At 40.8% G+C, this 26,161-nt stretch overlaps 1 protein-coding gene across 1 annotated transcript; it reads right to left on the reverse strand.

Annotated features, from left to right (window-relative positions):
• On the reverse strand, positions 1-25,588 carry uimc1 (ubiquitin interaction motif containing 1). Its single transcript, XM_038707800.1, has 22 exons — positions 25,567-25,588; positions 23,904-24,036; positions 22,253-22,337; positions 20,814-20,932; positions 19,544-19,724; positions 19,149-19,315; positions 16,751-17,416; positions 15,391-15,436; positions 15,166-15,272; positions 14,371-14,477; positions 14,059-14,221; positions 13,030-13,134; positions 11,764-11,822; positions 8,074-8,243; positions 7,732-7,808; positions 6,535-6,628; positions 5,790-6,098; positions 3,821-3,905; positions 3,641-3,737; positions 3,502-3,550; positions 1,193-1,226; positions 1-496 (listed from the first exon to the last, which is right to left on the reverse strand). Exons 2-22 carry the CDS (start codon positions 24,012-24,014, stop codon positions 313-315), a joined length of 3,015 nt encoding a protein of 1,004 aa, XP_038563728.1. The 5' UTR covers positions 24,015-24,036; positions 25,567-25,588; the 3' UTR covers positions 1-312.
• Positions 25,589-26,161: the final 573 nt, after the last annotated feature.

Below are 26,161 nucleotides of genomic sequence, written 5' to 3' on the forward strand. Positions count from 1 at the left end.
TAACAAAGAGGAAATGTTTTAGTAATGAAGAGGTAGTCTGGAACACCTTCTAAATAAACAAATAGAGAATACATTTAGTGGCACAAAAAAAAAGAAAAGAAAAAAGAGTCATAATCTGGTTTCCTTTGCACATGTGACATTTTGTTCAATTTGTGTTTGTTTACCTGCATAAATATTCAACATTTCACATCAGGAAGGTGTTCAAAACAAGTGTTTTGTAATTGTAAGTCCAAATTGATAAATGTTTTTTAGGTCTTTAGTTTAAGGCTCTGGTTTCCAGTGCTTTCAGTCTGTACCCTCAGGACGTCGTCCTCATCTTCGTCTTTGGCTCAGCTTCTTGACTCGCTGCTTTTTGAAGTCGATAAGGCAGCCGGTGGCCTCTGAGATCGGAGTGAAGGCTCTGATGGGAGAGTTACTGATCCGGGGCACTGAAACGCCGCCCTTTTCCTCGTCTTCCTCCTCCTCATCATCATCATCCCGCAGATCGATGACCTCTCTTAATACAAGATGAACACATTTGCCCGTTAAAAAAGAACAGAATAATTTACTAATACTTATTTGTTCCCTGCTGTTTGATTTTCATTTGACTATGTCTACAGCTGGGAAAGTACAGAAACAAATGTATGTGTGACACAAAGACAATTTATTATTTTGGCCCGTAAAAAATGTTTGGTGGTGGATTTTTCCAGCCACCTTGGCAGGTGAGCCAAAACGTTAATTTCCACCTGTGGTGCGGTGGCTTGTTTTTGGATTTCTCATTGCCAAAACGGGCGACCTACCAGCACCTGACTGTTTTCTTGCTTTACACACTTTATTACATGTTTAATAAAAACTGTTAAAGTGGAACGAGAAAGCGAGGAGTGGCGTTAGCTGCAACAAAAGTTTAGCAACTGGATTTAAACACTACAGAGAAGCTAAATTGCAGCCAAAATATGCTGCAACTAATTAAATCATTAGGTATAAAAAGATGTCAAAAAGATAAATAAATGGAGCTCAAACCGGTGTCTTCAAAATGCTGAAAATGCGTGTTCCTACTGTAAATAAGTTGATTAAGACTGGACCCAAAGAAAAATGCATCTGTAGATAGTTAATGGTTAACCTGATTTACACGACGCACTGGCACAGCAAGGTGTTAAAACTCTCAATTTAAATCATAATCATCATTATAACAGTGTTATTAAAGACGTCTTACGCTGGCTGGAGTTTGGATCCTGATGGTCCGGCCTCTGTGAACACAGAACAACATCTGAATTAACTGAAGTTTGACTGATGAGCGTTTTTGAAACCTGATTCTGCTGCTGATTCTTTTGTTCTGAGGCTGCGAAAACAAGTCTGGAGGTGATCTGATCGAGCTCATGAGGTGCAAGTCTCACCTGTAAACCAGAAAATATTAACCATCAGGATCAGAACTCGCTCTACTGATCTGAGGGCCAAATGAAGGATCAAGTGGGAGACTAGACCCACATTACTACACTTTAATTACCGAGTTGTTTTATATACACACACACGTTACTGTGATATAAAAATTAGTCTGATTTTGGCCATATCAACCAATCCTAGATGGAAGGCTCAAAATTTCTCTTAGTTTTGACACAATTCAAATTGTCACGATAACTTTCATTATCAATTAATGACACACTTTGATTTTCAGTTTATCAATCATGTTGTTTATAAAATGACAGAAAACAGTGAAAAACGCCGTCAGACCCCAAGTTGATGTCTTCAAATTGCTTGTTTTGTGTAAGATAATAAACATTTTGTCTACACTGATGATGATGAATCCTCTGACTTTTCATCTCAGGTGAATATTTCAACTGAATACCTGCAAAACTAAAGACATTCCCATCAGCCTCATCTGTAATTTGTGTTTAGTGCTAAATAATACAACTGTTAGGATGCTAACAAGGAAAACTAAGATGGTGAACATGGTAAACAACATACCTATCAAACATCAGATATGTTAACATTGTCATCATGAGCATGTTAGCTTGCTGACGTAGCATCAAGTATAGTTACTAGTATCTAAATGATAGATACTAGTAAAATGGAAATAATTACTAGTAACTATTCAAATATTAATAATAATAATAATAGTAATAGGTGGTTTCTGAACCGCAGAGCCCCATTGATTTCAATTTGCTAGTTACTAGCAAACTCAAAAATAGTAACTAAAGGATTAATTACTAGTTACTAAAAATTAAAAACTAGTATATAATCAAATCTTACTTGTAAAACGGGAATAGTTTATAGTAACTAATGGAATAGTTACCAGTAACTAGGGCTGTGTGATATTGCAAAAATTCATATCCTGATATAGGTAATTTCATATCCTAACAAAGATTTTATATATATATATATATATATATATATATATATATATATATATATATATATATATATATATATATATATATATATATATATATATATATATATATATATATATATATATATATATATATATATATATATATATATATACATATACATATATACATATATACATACACACACACACACACTTTTCAACTCAGGATATTTCTCTGCATTATAAAGCCCTGGATATACTCGCTTTTTAAAAACAGGCGTCACCGACGCAGATGGCTTTGTTTACATACTTACCTGCGTACTTTGCGTGTACATGGAGGATTAAACCTGAATCCACCTGGGGGCGGATCAGGACAAGATCATCCCTCGCCGACACCGGATGATCTTCCTTGACAACCTCCGAATTTGCACATCGTAAACAAACCAAACACAGCGACACTTGACGAGGTTATGATTTTAATGAGACATAACGATCTCGGTACTTGCGGACCAGCTCCAGGAGTTTTATTGTAAATATCCCGCCTTAAATCTCCTTTTTTAAAGTCTGCTGCTGACCTTCTTCTTTTGCATTTAATGTTGGAAAACCAACTGCGTACCTCCACCACCTGGGCTGGTGTGTGGAACAGGATTGTGCTGCTGACCTGCCGGTCAGATCAACATACTGCCCCCACGTTCATAAACTGAACTGCATCTCATGGACGCGTAGCGTTAATTTCTGGAGACGCGCAAAACCTACCCTCCAAAGGAACGCAGGATACGCGTGACAGCCATCTGATCTTACAGCCATTTATGCATCGTATGCGGATGCGTAGTTAAAAGCAAGTATATCCAAGGCTTAAGGTTGAGGTGAGTAGAAGAGAGAAATCCAACACCATGACAAATATCATAACATAGTAGTCGAGTAAACAACGACACAGCAAGTAATGTAACTAATGTTAGCTAGGTTATGCGTTAGCAAAGTAAACATGACAGGATGAAACCATGAGCTCCAGGATGAGAACCGTCCAGCGCACCACATTCAACTTTTTGACCCTTATGAGTACACCATCCGAGGACTCTTAGTGCACTGCATCTTGCCACACTTATGCACTCAAAACAGAAAGTGAGTACAGAAGGGCACAAACTGAGATACAGCACCTGTATGGTTACACCAAAAAAGACTTTCAGACTCACCTGAACTCCTGCTCTCAGTTCGCTCCAGTGCTGACAGCAGATTCCCTTTCTGGAAGGTCAGAAAAATTTTTTTTATATCCTCAACAAAACAGATCAGGTCAGTTGTCACGCTGTATGAAGGGGTGTTAACCGGGCTTACCGTCTTTGATGCCTGCCGTTGGATGCAGAGCTCAGTGTGTCGGCTGTATTCTCTCAGAGGAAAGGCTTTCAGACAGATGTAACATTTCTCCTGGTTCCTGTGGAAAATAAAACAGAAGGTGAATTAAAAATCCAAACACTGAGCTGTTCCTGTTAAAGATGACAGGTCGTATCTACTTACTTGCCAGTGTTTGAGTGGTCGTTACTCTCCTCATCCGTCACTTCTGCTCTGCTTCTTGCTCTCTTCCTACGTGGCTTCATTGACACTGTAACGTGGAGAGGGAGGTGTCATTTTAAAATCATCAGCACAACAACAACAGTGACATCTGAACAGCTGGAGGTTTCACACAAAGACGATAATTGACCCTTCGGTAAGCCACGCCAACCTTAGTTACTGGACCTGTCAAGACTTTAATCACGGCGCTGCCACAGTCTACAAACTTGTTTTATTAAATTAGCTTTTTACTTTAGTTTTTGGGATTACAACTTGATTTATCTTCACTCGAGCTTCTCGGCAGCTTCTGTGCACATCCGGTTCCACTGTTGTTGTTAGCGTCGGTTGGCTCCCTGTTGGACTACGACTTCATATTTATATAAAAACCAGACAAAACTGGACATTACTTAGAGAAAAGAAAGCGAGGAGGTTGAACTACCTGGTGAGTTCAGAAAATGTGTCTGTAACTTTATTCCAGCTGTCGTTGTACTTTACTGTGAATAAGTTAGCATAGCCCTGATCAAACCAAACTCCATTCAGAAAACAAACATTTTAGAAGTTGTTGTCCTGCTGACAGACCTGACAAAGCATGAATTCATGTTTAACAAATCTGCATCATGTTGTAGTTATTTCAGCAGTAGTTTGATCCGTTTATTGCTATTTAATCACCGCAGAATGTTTACTTTGGGTTCATACAGCTGTAGTAATGACGAGCTGTGTGTGAACACTTTTTGGCAGTTGTCCAGCAATAAAACCCCTGGCGAGGAGAGCGTTGCGATGATTAAATTCGCATTTGCTCTGAATGCCGCATTATAGTGAATAAAAGAAAGTAATTGACTGCAAGGACAAACACTGAAAACCGTCGGTGTAGCTTTTCCTAGACAGAGGGCAGACACGATAGACTATCTAGCTATTACATTTACTCTGCCTAAATAATGTCTTAATGTCTGGGAACGGTGGAAATGTATCTGTATTTTCGTAACCATTTCTGAACCAATTGTCTTCGTAAGTCTTTTTCAAATAGGGGTCCTTGTTCTTTGTACGTGGAAAGACCACAAAGTAGCTCAACTAATTTGAAAACATAGAAATTAGAATTTGAATAAAAGAAAATGTCTACACATTAAAGGCTTCTGTAAAAGCTGTACCTGCTGCAATTATGTAACAGCACAGAAGTCTGAACAGGTATCTAAAAGTAATGGATTAATAATTTGATGATAGTAGTTATATAATTTTATGAGTGAGTGACACATTTGGTACATGATATGTGGGAATTGATGAAGGGGTATGTCCAGTTCAGTTGGTAGGACGGTGGACATACAGTGCATAAAGTGCAAGTGCAATTTATACTTCTGCGTCAAATCGATGTGTAGCCTCTGCGTTGCCCCGTTGCCTACGCCATCGCCTGACGTGCACCTCCTGAAAAACGTAACTACACGTTGAGGCGACACGGACCGTAACTGTGACTGGTCGGCTGGGTAGCCCCCAATGCCTCCGAGCCGTCAGGAAGTGCGCCTGCTTTGAAGTAACGGCTAGCGGCCAAAATGGCGGCTGTAACACAGTGAATCAATATATTTGACCGTCACAACCTAAGCGAAATGTCTCGTTTCACTATCAGAATGTGATCCATTGGGTCACAATTTTACCCCCATTCACGTTAGTGGAGCGCTAAACCGGAAGTTAGTCTGCTCGGCCGGAAAATGTCAAAACAGTGGACGCTATAGCGCTACCGCTGACTAGCGTTTGGGGGTGTAATTGCAGAATGACGGAGACGCCGATGCACAAGTATAAATGCATGGCTACCTGGGTAGCCTACGGCGTAGCTACACACGTAGACACTACGCAGGAGTGTAAATCAAGCATTGGACCAAAAAAAGGTTGGGAACCACTTTTCTAATGTTTCACAGGTGTTGTACAAATAAAAAACGGTTTCTGTCACCTTGGAAGCAGTCGGTCTCGGGCCTCCTCTCGTCCACGAGGGCCACTTCTCCGTCGCAGTACGCAGCGTGCATCTCAATCTCTGTCGCGGGGAAGGATCCCTGACAGATGGGACAGTCCACATTGGTTTCCGGGCTCCGAGGGACGGCAGCTCGTTCCAGTTCAGGAGAAGTCGACCTCTGAAGCCCTCGATCCTTTATCTCCCCCACATCTGGATTCCCAGCATCCTCTTCTACTTCCTTTTTTCTCACATTTTGTCCTCCAACATCGCTGCTGCTGTTCGTTTCCTTTGTTTTTCTGTCCACTGGTGCTGAAAACAGTCACACGCACTCACTTTTTAAATTGTTTCCTGATGGACACGCTCCTTCATTAAAAAAGGTTCAGTGTGTAATATTTATACTCCTGCTCGCTTGGAAAGGGAGGGGTAGTAGCGTTCAAGTTGATTCCACATTCCGACTTAAGAGCACATGAACACACCAAAGTTGGAAGAACAATTTCGCAACTCGGAAAATGGGATCATCCGAGGAGCTCATGAATGCACCGTGAGCCAGTGGTTCCAATTCACAACCCTCACCACTAGATGCCTCTAAAACTTACACACTGAACCTTTAACTTGAGGGTTTAAAGAAATCAATTTCTAGTATTAGCTTTCAACTCACCACCCAATTAAGTTGGTGAAATTTATGTCAGTACAGACACAAAACTACAAAAGTTTCCTGTTCTATTTGTAAAGCATGCAGCCTCACCGTCCACCTCCATTTCCTCCTCCCGCTCGCTCACGGCTGGTAAATCATCTCGGAGAATCATTTCAATCTCAGACTCCGGGCTTTTAGGTCGGAGCTGTGGAGAATTTCAAGCACAGAGCGGAGCAATTTTTCAGCAATTGTGTAGGGTATGATCAGCAAAATGTAATTAAAGAATCAAAAGTACTATTACTGTCAGTATAAAGTACACACCAAGAGTCCGGACACCATAAAGTACACACCGAGTCCGGACACCATAAAGTACACACTAAGTTCAGACACCGTAAAGTACACACTAAGTTCAGACACCGTAAAGTACTGTAAAGTACACACCGAGAGTCCGGACACCGTAAAGTACACACAGAGAGTCCGGACACCGTAAAGTACACACAGAGAGTCCGGACACCATAAAGTACAAACTAAGTTCAGACACCATAAAGTACACACCAAGTTCAGACACCATAAAGTACACACCGAGTCCGGACACCATAAAGTACACACCGAGTCCGGACACCGTAAAGTACACACCGAGTCCGGACACCGTAAAGTACACACCGAGTCCGGACACCGTAAAGTACACACTAAGTTCAGACACCATAAAGTACACACTAAGTTCAGACACCATAAAGTACACACTAAGTTCAGACACCATAAAGTACACACTAAGTTCAGACACCATAAAGTACACACTAAGTTCAGACACCATAAAGTACACACTAAGTCCGGACACCATAAAGTACACACCGAGTCCGGACACCATAAAGTACACACTAAGTTCAGACACCATAAAGTACACACTAAGTTCAGACACCATAAAGTACACACTAAGTTCAGACACCATTAAGTTCAGACACCATAAAGTACACACTAAGTTCAGACACCATAAAGTACACACCAAGTTCAGACACCATAAAGTACACACCAAGTTCAGACACCATAAAGTACACACTAAGTTCAGACACCATAAAGTACACACTAAGTTCAGACACCGTAAAGTACACACTAAGTTCAGACACTGTAAAGTACACACCGAGAGTCCGGACACCGTCAAGTACACACCGAGTCCGGACACCGTCAAGTACACACCATGTATAAAACTATAAAGTACACAATAAGTTATGTTGTTCTTAATATCCTCTGATATTCACCCATTTGTCATACAAACATCAAATGCAGTAATTTCATTGTATTTACACTCACCTCTGCTCCATCGTCTGTGGCCATCATCAGGTCTTGCGTCCTGTCATCGTCGTCGTCGACACCACTCAGTTGAGTCTCTGATGTTACAAATCAGAGAGACATGCCGACAGCAGTTTATATCACATCTAAATTTCATGAAAAGGGCCTGTTGTGCATGAAATAGTAATCACAGAGGAGGCCAGCTTCTAGACTCGAGACTTTATTACAACCATCATCTGCTGAGCTGCTTCTGGTCACTTAGAAAATACATAACTCTCTTTGCTTTCTAGCGTTTTAAGCTAAACAACCTGTTTATTCCACACACCTTAATGACAGCCCAAAGAAATGGTGGAGCTTCAGTACCTGGACAAACCTCACAGTCAGTGTCCTCCTGTCCTTCTTCCCCATTCTTCTGCTTCTCCTTTTCTTCTTCATTCTTCCTTTCTTCTTCTTCTTCCTCCTCCTCATCTACCTCAGCTGGAGAGGTATCAGCTGCTTCACACAGTTTTTTACCTCTCAGTCTGAGGCCACGCCTGAAAAGTTAAAAAAATAAAATATAATATAAATTCGTCACCAGTTCAGCTTAAGTTAAACATAATATACAAAATCTTATTTAAAGACACCCTGTGTACAGATCTCAGGACAACATAAGCTACTCTGATCACAACAGTGCGCTGAAACTACAATGTAAATTAGAAAGAAACTACTGCCGGTGAAGACCTCTGAGTCGCCACCTACTATTCTGATTTGTTTGCTGTAGATAAGCGAATGATGACGTCAAACAAAATCCCAATTCAGTCCGAGTGACAGGCGAGAAAACTCTCAAAAACTTTGTTCAATATTCACTTTGAGCAGTGGGGGAAAAAGTTGAATAATAAACTGCTACTGATATCTGAGAATTAACGTATGTTATTAACTAGTGACATCTAGTGGCAAGAAGACATTACTATCCTGTTTACTCTCTGTAGTTCACTAAAACTGCAAAATTACATTAACATGCTAAATAAAATCACTACATTTAGATGTAACTTACACATTTACCTCATATTATACTGTAGATCCCATAATATATTATACTATGTTGCTATACTGTTATATTACACTGTATGCTATATTGTACAAGTACCATTATTTAATCACATGATATATTATTATAGTGTTTGCTGTTATAGTAGATGGTATCATGGTACTCTACATGTACTTTCCTACTACTCACACAACTGTGTCACTTCACTAGAGGCAGTACTGCAGTATTAGTTTAAGTACAACACTTTATTTAGTTATACTAGTAGTTCTACTGCTTTTTTATTTTGAGTTAAATCGCTTGTGGAGGATCAATAAAGGCATCTTATCGTTTAGCCCCCAGAATCAGTCACAGCAGATGAAATGAAAATGAAATTATTGTGGACAGTAAAGCTTTAATGACAGCCGAGAGACAAAAACATTTATCCAACTATTGAATATTTATCTTTCAACCCTTTAAAACAGCCCCCAAAATTTTATTTTAGTTGTTTGTGTTATTTTTATCTTTTATTTAAATTGCATATTTAATATTTTATTTGTTCTTCCTGTTTTTATTACTTTTGAAATATAAAGCAGTTTGAGCTGAATGTTTTTTCTGAAAGGTCCCATTTACAAAAAAAAATATGGTTTTCTTCTGTAATTTTATTCAAAAAGAGTGAAACTTATATATTGTATATTCATTACACACATAAAAGGGAAATGTTCCAAGTCTCTTTTTTCCCCTGTAATAATCCTCATTGCGGCTTACAGCTCAAGGAAATAAATCTCCAGTTTCTCAAAACTATTAGAATTTTTAGAATAATTAATTTATAATACAGAAACGTCGACCTGAGAAGAGCTTTAATCAGCTAATCAACTCAAAACATCTGCAAACGTTACCTGAGCCGTCTGGTTCTGGTGCTCACAATGGACTTTTCCACAATATTCTAATTTTTCGTCATCATTATTATGTGTGTAATTGGAAAATCAAATATATTAAAACAATTACTGCAACAGATCAGGTTTTCAATTTGATGGCATCCAACTCACAGTTGCTGTAAAACTCTTATCATAGGATTTTTGACTCCTCATACTCATACGGTGCTTCTGCTTGAGGTGGTGAAATTAGTTTGTTTTATTGCCACCTTCAGTTGTTTGTGTGCTTCTTACATTGTTACCTCGCTTTGTTGTAAATCTGCTCTTTTGTAATAAAACCACTTCCACAACCCTGAAGTCGTCCCCCCCTTTTTGGAACTAAGTCCTCCATCATGGAGCTTTCAGCCATGCTTGTCATTGCTGTGTGTAACGGTATATAATAAGACTTTTAATATATATAAAAAAACACACACAAATACATTGTGAATATGATATGGTACCCCTAGTACGTACTGTATTATTATTATTATTATTATTATTATATCATTCATTGGTTTATAGCAAATAATATTAACATGGTGTTTGTAAACTTAATTATCTCAGAATTGCACAGCAGATTTTTCTAAATTTGTCTTTAATGCTTGGAGCACAAACGTTCTGCTTTGAGACCAAAGAGCCACCTCACTGACTTGGCTGCACACTAGACAATAATTGGTTCGATTCTGTAGTGAGAGGGGTTTACAGACATAATCTGAAGGTCACAGACTTCATCAGAGGCTCCCCGATTTTGAATCATACGGTTCGAAATCAGGGAGCCGCCGAACAGAAACCTGCAACAGCCAATGAGAGCGAGCTGAAGTGTCACCAGCGTGCTGCGTATCTGCTCGCACTATAAAATGTATATAAACCTGCTGATTCCCTCTTCTCAGCCTCGAGTTCATCCACAGTTTGATTCTCATCTTTTTATTTTTCTGGGCAAAACACAGCACACACAAGAGCAACCAGCTGCTGACGACGACAGTCTGCCTCCATGTTTGTTTCTGTTTGATCACACGGGATTCTGTGAGATCCCGAGTCCTCGGAATCGCCACTCTAAAATCATTTGGTATAAACGCTAGGGTTGGTTATTGTTTACAATTTTAAGATACCAGTACCACAACCAGTACCCTTAAAATGAACTTTATTCAATACCTTGTGTGAAACGCCACCTGTTGAAGCCATAGTAGTTGATTGGTAGCCTATTATTATTTTTTAATGTTGTTATGGACAAGCAAGGTTGTCAATTCTCTTTCTTTTTCAAATAGCTGTTACATGAGAGTTTTGGGAAATTGTATCAGATCGCTCCGCATCCTAATTAGGTCATCCTCAGAGGAAGGACGACAGCTTGGGACTCTTTTATATTTGAATGAGTGAGGAGGAGTGAAATAGTTTAGTGCCCAAATAAGTTGGGGGAAACAAATTTAAGTTACATTTTTCCATACGTTTTGTTGATAGTAAACAACGGATAATTATTTTGTTAAAGTTCCAGCAATAAACTGAATTGAAAGATCTCCGCGAGCGCTTTTTCCTTTATTGATGAGTTGAAAACCTCCGAAAACGACAGTCAGAAGTATAAAACGAGTAAAGAGTGTTTAAACAAGTCACTAAACTAAAGACTCACAAACAGAGGAAAGGAGAGGCTGCACGTCCAGCTGAGCAAACCAACAACATCTGATAACAGCTGCAGCCGGAGGCTCCGTGAGTAAAATCAGCAGACATGAAAGCGTTTAATTGATGTGATGGAACGCAGCGATCGATCAGCGACAAGTGATGTGAACAGCAAATAAAAATCTTATTATAAAAAGTATTGATTGAAGGACTGGTTTTACTGGAGATCCACTTGATACTGGGCAGTCAAACCTTAAAAAGGTATCAAGTAGTGATACCCATCCCTAATAAACGCTGAGTGTGTTGTCCTGCATCTTGACTGAATCGTCTGGTTTGTGAATTCTTAACATTAAAATATTAATAAATGGTTACTTCTGTTTTTATATCTGTGGTGTCCGACGTTTTGAGAATCGGGTAAGATTTGAAAATCCTCTAGTGTGCACCGGGGATTATTTTACATTTCTGTGCTAACAGCAACAAATGTTTCCACTGTAGAAGCAGAGCTGGTGAAGTTCTTGTGTGTTTTACCTTCGAGGAACGTGCTGTTGAGGTGATTCAGCAGGCGACTCGGCAGAGGGAGGAGATTTCTAGGGGAAAAATGGATAATGCTCGTTGAATGATTCAAACATCCGGTGCAAAAGCTTTATGCCCACTGGTGTCTTCAGCTCACAGCAGGGAGGAACAACGTACATGTCAATATCAACATCATGGTGATTTTATCAATCTTAAAGTCAGATGGAGGAGGTGCACAAATATTTGAGTGCAGTCCGTTTGTGAAGATGTGTAGGATTTATGAATTCATCAGCTGGCCCAACTAAGTACATTTTCTTTAGTGCAATTACTCGAGTATTTCTATTTTCTGCTACTTTATACTTCTTCTCCACTACACTTCCTCTCTAAACTTCTCATGTGGTTTCGTTTAAATTAGTGCTTGAGGCACAAAAACATAAAATTATCCAAAATAAAAGAGAAAAGTCCAAAAAAACTGAAAACAGATTTTTGTATCAGGACTTTGTTTTTTGTTCTTTCCTCTCCCACAAATCATCTCACAACTTCTGAGATTAATATTTTGCATAAACATATAAGCTGTTAACATTAAATCAGTTGTTTCCAACCTTTTACAATTTGTGTTAAAACCCTAATGTATCATTCACAGGGGGAAACAAGTACTTTTCTTTGACACTTTAAGCACATTTTGCTGATAATACTTGAATGAAGGACTCAGAACTCAGGCCCATTAACTTCTGTATCTGTACACTAAACATTAGCTTATCCGAACCAAGATTATTATAGTTTTGCATTTCTTTTCAGTAGTTTTTGTTTTGTTTTCAATTTCAGTTAAGTTTTTTTATTGGTTTTTAAAGCAGGTTTGCTAGTTTATTCGTTCTTTTCTTGAACATGCTCAGTTTTTATAACTTTCAGTGTTAGTTTTTGTCTTTTTTGCAATATGAGACTCCACTTTCTGCTGATTTTTGCTGCCATAATGCCAGGCGAGGGGCGTGGAATGAATTCTGGCACAGCTAAGAAAGTGGATAGATTTCATATCCACCCAAAATACTAGGTTTATGCAGCTAAAACTAAAGTAAATCTATAATTTTAGTTTATTTTATTTAGCTATCCGAACCAGAATGTCATCTATCATATGAACATTAATGCACTTCGCATAGAGGCGTCATTTAAAAAGTACGAGACTGAAGCATCCTATGCGTCCGACCTTTATTTACCTCGCAATTCTTCTCTATCAAGATCCAGCACATAAGTTCAACAAACTCCATGTTATAATCGTCATCGTACCTCCGGCTCCGGCAGGACGGCCTCCCCCCACTCCGCCTTCCTCAGCAGACACCTCTGAGCCTGCTTCAGACTCTTCTCATACACCTCCATTTGAGCCAGGATCACCTGTAAGACGGACGGACAGACAGGTTAAAGTGAGAAATTAGATAACTTGCTCTTTTATTGTTTGAGTTATCAATATGCTTGAAAATTATCATTCACCCTAGTATCAAAAATCATATCGTCAAAACAAACAAACAAAATAAATAATATATATATATATATATATATATAATAAAAATATCAGTCAAAATAATTAGTTGTTTTTTAAAAATTGTTAAGTCCTAATTTTCAGTTTACAATTATATAACTGCTCTGCAAAATAACCGAGCGATCACATAGTGAAGTCTGCAGGTGACACAGGCAGGAGGTGGATGAACTCATGGTCTGGTGCAGAGTCAACAATCTCTGCATCAATGTGGGGAAGACTAAGGAGGAGGTGCCATGCCTCAGCAGGTGTCAGAGGCATCAGGTATCATGAAGGACTCCACCCACCCAACTGTTTACCACCCTCCCCTCTGGCAGAAGGTTGCGCAGCCTAAGAGCAAGAACACCACGGCTAAAGTGCAGCTTCTTTCCAGAGGCTGGGAAGCTTATGAACTCCCTGGCTTAGAGCTCCACTTGCCCTTTGCTCTCACATTGCTGCTCCTGCACAAGACACTTCAATGATGCCATATGGTTTAAACTATGATTGGGTTTATTATGGTTAAGACCATCTAAATGTTTTTATATAGGGCCTTTCTTAATTTGTTATTTATTCTGTATGCTGATGGACCAGGGAAACGAATTTCATTCATTCATGTTTTACATGGTTGAATGACAATAAAGAACTGAACTGAAGAAAAGCAGTAAATCCTCACATCTGAGAACCTTTTTTACCTGAAAATGACTCAACCATCAAATCTATTCGATCAACTAATCCATTATTGAGTGGAATGAGGGTGCAGAACAAGTTTTCATTATTTATAATGAGATGAAACACATCTTCACCTGTGTGTAGGTGTCTGGGTCCAGGCCTCGTGGACAGAAGGGAACCCCCCAGTAGTAGTGCACCGTCGGCCCGCTGACCGTTTCCGGACTGCCGGCTGGCCGTGACTCTGGCTCTGTGGTGGAAAGCTGCTGTCGGCTGGTGGACGTGGAATAGCAAGAAGGTCTGAGCGAAGGTGTGTGGAAACATACAGAGAGTGAGCAAAGCAGCAGGACTCTTTAGACAGCTGTGAGGCTTCACTACAGAGTGTAGAACATGGGTTAATATGAGAAACAGAAACTCTGATCTGCTGGTATTCTTGGCGTTTTCTCTACCTGCAGTTGGAACCGTTCATCGCTGGAGAGGCTGCAGCCACGTGGTTCAGGGAGGCCCGATGAACAGGTCTCTCCTCTGGGAAGACCGGGCTGGGCGAGCCCACCGGCTGCAACAGAGGGAGGAAGAAAGGTTAGACATAAACGCAGATTTTCCTTAAAAAGAGTATTTTTATTTCAGACGTGATTTAACACAAAAAGAAGCACCAATGTAGGAAAGTACTGGAAAAGGTGGAAGCAAAGATTTATTTAGACGGTTACTGCTAAAGTGTGTTTAGTCTGTAAATAAAAAGAGACCTAGATGGACAAAATATCAAATCACAATATTTTTAACATATCGGCATTACGCACAAACGTTTACTCAAACAGGAGGAAATAGAAAGCAACCTTTGTAAGAGTCAACAAATCCCATGTAAAAACCTTGCAATAGCTTCTGTCTGCTCTACTGAAGAAAAAAAAAAATCATTTCACAAATACAATATTTTTTCATATTAAAAAAGGTTTGGTAATTTCCTAAAAACAAGGGCGTAGTAGTGAATTTGTTAAGGACCCTTTTCACCAGTGGATTAACACATTTGGGAGGTGTGTCCAAATGAAAATAAACTACAGTGCGAGTGTTCGCATTGATGAAAGAACACGTCACTCAGTGCCACAATGAGCTCGATGGCGCAGAGGAAGACGAGATGTCAGCCTTTTTCTTTTCATGGGATTCACTGGCAATAAGAAAAATGTAGAATATCATCGGCATAATTCCTTATAATTAACATATTCTGGTCTTCCAACAGTGAGCCTCTGTACCGTGACGTCCTCGTCCTCGTCAGACCAGAGTAGCGTCATGTCGCTTGTCAGCTCCGGCGTGGCTGAGCTCCGGTCTTTGGAGGTTTCATTCAGCTCCTCTGCGCCATCTAAAACCAGAAAACACCCAGAGACCAACCGGCTCTGATCACACTAGCAATGTAAGGCTCATCACCTGACAGCACATGACCTCGTGAAGATGAATTAGGAAAAGACACCTCACTGTACCCGACTCGTTTAACCTGACGTCTTGATTGCGATCAGACTTGCTGTCCTGTATTCACAAGCAGGAAGAACAGGGAAATTAGAAAGTGCCTGGATGTGATGAGTGAAACACAGCGAGAAAAAACACATTCAAAGTTTTAATGATCGATGATTAAAAAGCAGACGTGAATCTTTTCAGAATTTGAAAATGAACATAAAGTAAAATAATTTTTAAAAGGCATAAAAAAGGTTTTAATTTAATTAATAATAAAATTTTGACTTTCATTCTTAGGGGTTGAATAAAATATTATATATTAAATATGTAGCAGAACAGCTTGCTGCTTCCTTCCCGCACTTTCACAGCCTCGTACTAAAGTACTAAATACACGATCAGAGATCCACCTGTTGTATCAACCAGTATTCGCTCATTGGAGTTATGTAGGTTTCGCCAAAAATCCATGTCCCTCCAGGATTTCACGACGTCTTTGTCGCAACTATTAACACAAATTCAACAAATCCCTGTGAATTCAGCGTGACTTTGTCAATTTTGTCCAGAAACGCATGGAGGACCCCAGACGAGTCAAATCACTGTGACAAAGGCTGCTGCATCCCGGTCAATTACAAGCGCTTAAAGAATCAAGGTAAGCTGGTTTAAATACGCAGGGTTAGGGGTAATGTAAATATACTTTATAGGGCTGGACCTGAATAATCGATTGTTGGGTACACATTCCGGCTCTGAACCTGCTCCGCTCAGACTCTCAGCTAAAGTTACCCCTCTGCTCTGTACAGCAGCCACCAACCCGGTTCTGCACGAATCTAGTCTTCCACCCTGCCTAGCTCTTCCCCGGTTCATTATCCGATCCTTTGAATGAGAATATGAGCGCAGAACACAGACTTATGGACTCGTGACCGCCGTAATCTCCCCCCCATCCGATTCTCCCTCTCTCATGTCATTGCCAGAACTTCACTGGCATTCATCCTTCTTATGCTGCTCTGCTTCTATCTTTAGCTCGTGAGATGACAGCCTGCTTATCATTAGATGTCTAAAGAATCAGGAAAATGTGACAGCTGAGCGAATCACAAAAAAAAGGCCTGCGAAACCCCGGAAGGACTTAAAGATGCCGTTTGATTAATTCAATGAAAAACTGCAGAACAGAGGGACATTTTTTATTTATTTTTTTTAGGCTTATACTGTATAAAACAAGTTTTTTAAAATAGGTTTTAGGTCATTTAGAAACAGCGTCTCTACCACATAGTAAAATGTCCTACTCAGGAAGTGTCTTTGTCACAATCTACACATCATCCATTTAATTTACTTTGTGTTTAAATAAAACACATCACTTTTTCTAACCTCTCAAAATCCAGTACTGACACCTGAACTCACCTGCCTCGGACTCTCTTCACTGCCTGAACCTCGGAGCTCTGCAGCTGAAGGACTCGCAGAGTGAGTGTTTTGTCTATGTCCAGTCCTGCCGAACACTGGGCTCGTGCGTCGGCTGTGCTCGGTCTGCCCTCGGTCGCTCTCTGAGAGTACCGGACTTTGGCGGACTGCTGGTCTTTCTGGGGGAGGGAGGTTCTCTGGAAGGCCGTGGCTTCTTGGGAATACTGGGCTCTTGGGCCGACAGGATGTTGAGGAGGTTAAACTCTCCTGAGACGAAAACATGAACCCTGAGTTACAGACCTGGGGTCTGCAGGCACTCTGAGACTTCTCACGCTGAGTATTCCTGCCAAACACCGGACTTTGAAAATACTCAGGACTCTGCTCTGGCTCTCCATCGTCTCCCTGATCAGTCTCTGAGAAGACAGGACTCTTGGATAAAGTGAGGTCGGTGGAGCTTTTGGGAAACGTTGGACTCTTGGGTTGAGCAGGCGGAGACCTTCGAGGCGGGGTCCGTCTTTCCTGAGAGCACAACACAAACCCTGAAGTTCTGCAGGTTTGCAGAAGGTCCTGGCTCAGCCGGGGGACGTGAACCTCGGCTCTGCAGCCAGTCGAGGGGAAGACGGGGGATTTAGGGGGCTGACAGTCGTCGATCTGGGTCGAGTCAGAACTCTGATTTATTGTTGAGAGAAGACAAACACTTACATTATTGTTCATGTCTCCAACAACTCCTGAGGGAGATCTCTGGCTCTACAGCTGGTCTCTAGCTCTGTCTGTTCACTAAAGAAACAACGCTATAAGAGGATGAGACTGAACCAGAATGGGAAAGTTGAGTGCTGACAGATAAACAAAAAGCTGAAACTGTAAAGCCAAGTTGGGAGCTGCAGATTCAGCTGATAAATCACTACCAGAGACTCTGACAACTGTGACATTGTTATGAAAATACTGACTACGTTCAGGCTGCAGGCCAATGTGACCCAAATCTGATTTTTCTTGCCCATATGTGACTCAGATCTGATCTGTTTATGTCACATGGAATCTGATCTTTTCCCGTTCGGATCCAATCCAATACAGATCGGATCTTTTTAAATGCTCAAGTAGCATCCACGTAACTCAGAAGAGAGCATGCGGTCCAGTGGATCTGTGAGCAGATGATAGCGAGGTAGAGGAGGAAGAGCACTTTGAGATTTCCCTGAAATGTAAAGTGCATTATAAATAAAATTTATTATTATTATTATTATTAAGAGAGCCACGTGTTTAATTATGGCTTTATGTGGAGCTTTTTTATTCACCGCGTCTACAGCAGAACTGCGACAACAGCTGTTCTAGAGTGACGTCAAAGTCGCATCAATTCCGACCAGCGTGTTACAAAATACATTTCAATGTTTAATGCTGTAAATAAACATGTAAAAAGAAAAAAAACTTTCAATAAATGTTTTTAAAGTGCGTGAATCAATCTACAAGTGTAACCTTAACCCTGGGTCGTCAGTGCGCACGTGTAGGCGTAGCGTGTGTGCGTGTGGTGGCAGAAGAGGAACACTTGCTGAAGAGACGGAGACACTGCTGTTGTGCCAAGTTGTCCGCACCTCGCGGGACTTTCAGAAAATTTATCAATGCGGTTGATGAACCACACAAAGAATATTATCCATCCATCCATCCATCCATCCATCCATCGTCAACCGCTTATCCTGCATATAGGGTCGCGGGGGGGCTGGAGCCAATCCCAGCTGACATCGGGCGACAAAGAATATTATTTCGTTTTTAAACTGCCAGCTACTTGAAACGGACCTGCGAGGAACCGCGACGGAAACTGTAAAACTCTGCATAAGACCGGTGAATGAGGGGGAGGGAGAAAGAGAGGGAGGGAGGGAGGGAGAGAGAGAGAGGGATTGAGAGAGAGAGAGAGAGAGAGGGATTGAGAGAGAGAGAGAGAGAGGGATTGAGAGAGAGAGGGAGAGAGAGAGGGAGAGAGAGAGATAGAGAGAGAGAGAGGGAGAGGGAGAGAGAGAGGGAGGGAGATAGAGAGAGAGAGAGGGATTGAGAGAGAGAGAGAGAGGGAGATAGAGAGAGAGAGGGAGATAGAGAGAGAGAGAGGGAGGGAGAGAGAGAGAGGGAGGGAGGGAGATAGAGAGAGAGAGAGGGATTGAGAGAGAGAGAGGGAGGGAGAGAGAGCGAGAGAGAGAGAGAGACTGAGAGAGAGAGAGAGGGAGAGTGAGTGAGAGAGGGACAGAGAGAGAGATAGAGAGAGACTGAGAGAGAGAGAGGGAGAGTGAGAAAGTGAGGAGAGAGAGTGAGAGAGGCAGTGAGAGAAAGAGAGAGGGAGAGAGAGGGGGGGGAGAGAGCGAGAGGTAATGATTTGTTGTCGACCTGTAAAATGTTAAGGAAAAGTAAAGCCACCACAAACCTGTGGTGAGTCCAGAGCCACTGAGAGAGACTCTGAGCTGCAGGGTGAAGCCTGAGAAAAGACTTCCTGCGTCTGTGACAAATCCGGCATCTCCAGCAGAGGACTTCCTTCTTTCCTTTTACGCTTTTTATTCCCGTTAGTATTTTCATCTCCACTTCCTTTTGCTCCTAAGAATACAATACAGCATGTTTTCAAACTCAGCAGTTTGATTTTATACCTGCAGGTGGTCTGATTAAACACCAAAATGATATACTTTCATTTTGATGCGTCTTCCTGGTGTGGTACTTCAGCAGAATCTGATTTTACTTTTTATTTTGAAGTGCTGGTGGAGAAGGAAACGAAGCATTGTAGGATATTTAAAAACAAAACTGACTCCGCGGTCTTCAGGGTCTCACCTCGGTCCAGGTCTGTCTCAGTTCTGCAGCTGTCCTCTGACGCTCCCGGATCGATGGCAGGCGGCATCTTCCTGTTTGAGCACAAGAGTTTCCGTCGAGAGCCGAGCCTGAGTGAAGTTTCAGCGACAGAGAGCAGGCTCTGACTTTGGGAAGGTGGGCACAGTTGTGTCTGGCTGACCATCTACGAGAGAAAAACCATAAAGGGCTATTGTTTTAACTAATTCACTAGACACTGTATGAACTCAACCAGACTGACCCAAAAAAATCGCATCCCCATTTTTCTCCGATTCATAACTCCCTCATTCATTACTCTGTTTTCTTCAGTATAAAATTAGGGCTGAAACTAACAATTGTTTTCTCAATTAACCGATTAGTCGTTAGGTCCAGGAAATTATGAAAAATGTCCATTAGTGTTTCCCAAAGCTCAAGATTACGTCCTCAACCCAAATATAATCAGTTTGCTGTCATAGAGGAGTAAGGAAAGCAGAAAATATTCACATTTGAGAAGCTGAAATCAAAGAATTTTGGATTTATTTTCTAGGGATGCACCGAAATTAAAATTCTTGGCCGAAGTCGAATATAATGAAAAACTTTCCCGAATACCGAACAAGGTTTTTCACCTTTTATTCCGCTATATATTTTTTTTTAAACAACTGCATAAATTAAATAGTCAAAATGTGCCTTTTTCCTCAGTGTTTCCCACAGGGTTTGGAGAGACTATGGTGGGGGGGTCCGGGGCCCGAGAGGGTCCGTTAAAGTAAATTACATGTGTCCATTTATTTTTAATGGACACATGTAATATGTTTTATACTTCCTGTGAATATAATCCAATTAACATTATTTCCATCCTGTATAGACACCTTATTTTGAAAACCGGACTTTGTCACATGTGTTTCCTCCTCGCGCTAAATTCATCCAGTCCGACCCAGTTTGATAAATAATGTTGTATGTGGTTCAGCTTAGTTGTTCTTGTTATTAGCTGTATGTTTATTTCATTCTGCAAGTTTCTCTGAAGTCAGACTCCTTGTGTGTGTTCACATAATCAAACAAATAAAAGGTGATTCAGACTAGCATAACATATCTTGAAAATACATATGGCCTGTTTAGCTGTAGGGCTGCAGCTAACGATGATTTTAGTACTCGCTAATCTTCAACAGATTATTTTATCGATTCATCTGTCCGCCACAGAACGGCCCCGAGACCAAAAACAACCACAAACCGCAGCCTCTCAAATGATCACCGACAAGTCTCCACTGACAAACCGACTCACACTCTGTTGGATGGCTTTCATCACGGCCTCTTCCTCTTTCTGCAGCTTGAGCGCGGTGATACTGGCTTCCTGTTCACTCAGACGCAGGGCCAAGTCCATCATCTCCTCCTCTGTCATCTCTGAACACAGACAGAGTTAATTAATCCAAAGTCAGTCAATTTTAATCATTACCAGCACTAGTATAAATATAAATCATCAAAGCGACTTATAATTGCTATATATTTCAGAGGTGGCACGTCTCTGGAGCAACTAGGGGTTAAGCGTCTTGCTCAGGTACACATTGGTGTGTCACAGTGGACCCGGGTCTCTCACACCAAAGGCATGTGTCTTATCCACTGTACCACCACCACCCCAATGTAAGGTTCATGGTTGCTATAATTTCTGCAAACCACTAGATGTCAGTCTGTCTTCGAAACTTCGAATACTTCAAAATGTCACACGTCATCACAATCAGGAAAAAGCCTCAAAACCTTCACATGGCTTTGTCTGCCTGTCACTACAACAGCAGTTACAACAAAGTTAATGTGGTCATGTGTCTCTGCAGGGTTCTTGCACCATTTTAACAGTCAAATTCAGTGTTTTTAAACACTAAAACCTCTACAAATATAATTTAAGATCCCAAATTTCTTGAAACAATTTCTTTAATAGAAAAGAGATGCGTCTTTAACTGTACAAATGATACTAACATGACTCTTTGACCTACTCTGTTGCTCTCTGTTTGACTGTCTCTGCTATGAGCCTTTTCCCCCCCTGCATTTTATAGACAATGTAATTATATTTTAAAAATATTTTCTGAACTGATCGTGTCTGTTTGTGAACGTGAACTCGTGCTATGCTGTGTTCAACTTAATAACAGAAAGGAATACACATTATAAAGCAAAGGTAGCAAGGAATCGATGCCAGGCGGGACTTCACTTTCCGGCCAAGCTGTTGCACCGCTACAGAGAGAGGTAAACATGGATAATACATGAAGGAAAAGAAATTACGGTGAAGAGAGACACTTTAGAAAGTTATTATAGGCTGTAGTTGTTAGATCATTTTTTTATCCCATTAAACCCGCGTCTTCCCATCCTGCAACCACAACCGCAGATGTTGAAATATGACGCAGCCAGACATCAACATCTGCAGCTAGTGTAACCTGAAACTTATATTAATTGGTGGAGTCCCGCGTTTTACCACTGACAATTTTCAAGCAAGCCTTAAACGACACCTACAGCAAATTTAGGGTAAATTTCAGACACCTTAAAGACTTTTTAAGGAGCCGTGGGAACGCTGCTCTACACACAGACTCACGATTACAACAAAACATCCTACAGCAGATGAATGTCTAGCGATGGTGTGACACAAATTACTTTATGTCTCCATCTTACAGAACGTTTAACCTGCACAAAATCAACGTTTTGTAAATACTGTGATGCCCTACACGTCATGTTACGTACCTTTGGGTTTGGATTTGTTTTCCCTCTCTCTCCGGCGTTTTTCTCTCGATGATGACGGTGACAGAAGTGATGCTGACGGCTCGTCCTGGAAGAACAAACACAAACTCTCAAGTTTTAATGCTCTCATTTCCCCAAGTTTCCCAGATCTGAGTTCACTGAGGAGTGTCTTTTTTTTTTTTTTTTACTATCCAGCCACAGGTGAATCATCAAAACTGCTTTGTTAAAAATATGTTTAACGTCAGTAGGCTCCTACATGAACTCTGCAGAGGTACATTTCAAGATTATTTCAACAACCAATTTGAATGAACAGTGGTTGGTGTGCGGCCGTCATTAAATATAAATATTTACAACTTGAGCAGGGAAGTTGTGTAACTGCATCTCAATCCGTGTGCATAATCTGATTTGGAAATGTGTAAAATAATCTCTAAATGGGTACTGGGTACGTACATAATTATTAATGGCTGAAAAGTCCGAGAGATACAGTTACCACTCAGACGGGCATCTCAATTGGCTGACTTTTGCGACACTTCTGCCGTGGCAGAGATCTGCAAATGCGTGGAGTTTTTGTCTGTGTGTTGCAGTTGTGCTGATGCAAGGCAGACACGACTCCCACGGTGCACTACTACATGAAACATTCAATAAGCAAGAGCAGGAAAGCCGGGATCCGCTAGTGGCTCTGGCAGCTAGTGGCAATGCGGGGCAGCCTGACGCAGGCGCACGTGTTCTGCAGCTGAGCGACGCCTCCCTCGACCCGCTGTCAACTAGTGAGGGGCCAAATTTCTTAGGAAAACTCGCAGGAGAGAAAGAAGGATGCATTGTGGGAGGATCTCGGCTTGGCTGCGCTTGCCCACAGTTATCGTTTCACGTGACCTTTAAACTCACGTAAATTTGCCGGTTGCTACCGCGGACTGCTTGTGCAGTTACTAGGGCACACGGACAAATCTCCACACTCTGCCACGGCAGAAAGGTAGTAAAAGTCAGCCGATTGAGAGGCCTGTCTAAGTTGTAACTGATGAATTTTCAGCATTTGAAGCAAAATATTTTCATATTTTCATTCATAGTTTATAGATTTGCAAATTTCAGTTCCGATTTGGATCCGATGAATCTTGATCAAATCTGCACACTCACGCCAAATAAGCTAATTGATTTCCTCAAATTAACTTTTTAATTTTTGTTATTTATCTTCACTCGCGCTTCTAAGCAGCCAGATGCTGAAAATATGTATCTGTTACGTGATTCCAGCTATCGCTGTACTGTACTATGAAAGAAGTTAACGTAGCCCAGATATATCCAAACTCCATTCAGAAAACAAGCATTTTAAAAGTCGTAAGCTTGTCATCTTGCTGACAGACCTAACAAAGCGTGACTTCAATTTTTTAACAAACCGGCATCATGACGTACTCATATCGGCATCAGTTTGATCCGTTTATTGCAACTAAATTAGATCAAAATGTTTTATTTGGGTTCATATAGCTGTGGTATTGGCAAGTTGTGTTTATTATCACATTGTGTGTGAACACTCGCGTGAATAGTCCAGTGGTCAAAGTCACGCGTTTTAAAATTCACATTGTGTGTGAATAACTTTTGGGTTTAGACATATAAACCTCTCTGAAACTGAACCTGTATCTCAGCTGTTTCACAGGTACTTTACATTATTGATTCTGTCGTCGAGAGCGTCGTCCTCCTGTGTGTTTTCGTCGGTCTCTTGGCTTCCAGAGGGAGTGTTGCTGGCCTCCTTGATAATTTGCTTCCTCAGAGGCATCCTGCTCTGCTCCTGAGAAACTCTGACCAACCGAGACACACACCAAAAAATAGATCCAAGTGTTACATTTCAAAACCAAATAATCCAGCGTCTCACATCGCTGCAGGGTTTCTAGTAGGGCTGAGCGATATTGGGAAAGAATCGAATTGTGATTTTTCTGCCAGATATTGCGATTATCGATTTTTTTTTAATTGAAGCTTTGCTAAAGTGAAATATTCACTGCCAGTCTATTTTTGATGGAAGCCACGTCAAGCAGCACAGAGCAGATGAACCGAGCAGGAAGTCAGACACAGAAGGGCATAGAGAATATAGAGGTTGATTTTCAAAATAAAACACCTTTTTGCAGACTCACGATTGTACATCAACAATAAACACGGTTAAAACAGACAAAAAAGAAAGAAACAGTTTAACTACGTAGCCTACTTAACAGTAGAAGCACAACAATCAAGGACAACTGAACAAATAAGCACAATCGGAAAATCGCAATTTTAATTTGAAAACGATTAATCGTTCAGCCCTAGTTTCTATCTTGCCAACATTAAGGTGACATGTAGCTTCCTACTTTTAGGAAATGCTGGCTTTGTGTTGTATCAGCCAGTTCTTATCTCTCCTTTAAAGATCTGTTGTACCACGTGTGCAGCAGGTTTGGTTTACTCTCAGGCTGTGGTCAAACTGTCATTTGTTTGTTTGCATAGGAGGGTTCCTAGCTAGCTGAGTGAAACAACCCGGATGTACTAAAGTGGCAGCCATGATAAGAGCTGGTCAACTTCTCTAAAAGCCAAGGAAATCTGCATCCTTTCTTACCTCCGTTAGTGTGGGGCACACTGAACCATCCTTTACAAAAGAAAAGGAAGTAATGCTACAGCACAATTTGAAGCAACACAGCATTGTGGTTTCACTGTGGTTTTACTGGGGATGGGCAATAAAACAATAATGTTCATTTTCCTCAATAATAATATAACAAATGTTCAATAGATCATCAATAAATATTTGATTTAAATCATTAGAATCAAACGAATTAGAGCTTAATTTTTCTATTAAGATGTTTATTTTGTTGAGAAAAAGGGACTGAAAAAAGATTTACTAATTATATTTTTTGAAAAAAATAATTTTATCATAATTGTTTTGAATGTTCAACCACAGATATGTGAAGTGATCCACTGTTTGGCTTCCAAGTGTTTGTGTGGTTAAACTATAATTTATGCTCAGCACACGACAATTAACCATCTGGCCCTTCAATTTTCATTCAGGGGCAAAAATCTGCCTTTAAACTCAAAAGAAATAATGATTTGACATGTATCGTGATATTTAACGATATCGACTTAAATTAAATGTTTTTATCGTGATACCATTTTTGGCCTTATCTCCCAGCCCTACAGCAGATCCACGTAAATGTAGAAACAACATAGCGTCTGTTTTAAATGCTTGTGACACAATCCAAAAAGTATAGAAAGCTGAGCTCCGAAGCCATAAATATAGATTTTTTTCTTTCGTTAATCAAAAAAACATGAATCATTAGTAAGGGTTTGGCCGCACAAGCTGGAAGACCTACTTGGAGGGCACTGCAGTGGACGAGGTGAGAGATAACCATGGCCTGTACCAGAAGCTGGGTGAGGTAGGGCCGGATTTTTCTGATGTTGTAGAGAGCAGAGACGGAGGACGGTCTGAACAGGACAACTAGTCATCAATCATGACACCCAAGTTTCTCACCACCCTGGTTGGAGTGATGGTTGAGGAGCTAATTTGTAGTTTGATGTTATGGTGGATAGATTATTAGACTGGAATGACCAAGAGTTCAGTCTTAGGAGAGGTTTAGTTGAAGGTGGCGAGCCTTCACCTGCATATGACCTTCACATCTTTCCTTGACCTCGTTTTTCATAGAGGTCAAGGAAAAGTGGTTAGGAAAGGAAATGTGTGTTGTCACTTTTCGCAGCCTCAGCAGTAGTTTTACCTGATGATGAAGAGCGTCCTCTTCTTCCTCTCATCTATCCGGAGGGTCGTTGTGACAGAATGGCACGAGCGTGGAGCCCAAACAAACTGACCTTGTGTTAAAGTTGAAAAGAAAAGATAAAAATGAGCTGCGTAAGAACACTTGAAATGATTTAATTCATATTTTAATCGGTCCAGCTCACAGTTAAAAGGGTCGC

The sequence above is a fragment of the Micropterus salmoides genome, unplaced genomic scaffold (genome assembly GCF_014851395.1).
Source record: "Micropterus salmoides isolate LMB-PRFRI ecotype aquatic unplaced genomic scaffold, ASM1485139v1 Ms_hic_scaffold_9, whole genome shotgun sequence".
NCBI classification, from domain to species: domain Eukaryota; kingdom Metazoa; phylum Chordata; class Actinopteri; order Centrarchiformes; family Centrarchidae; genus Micropterus; species Micropterus salmoides.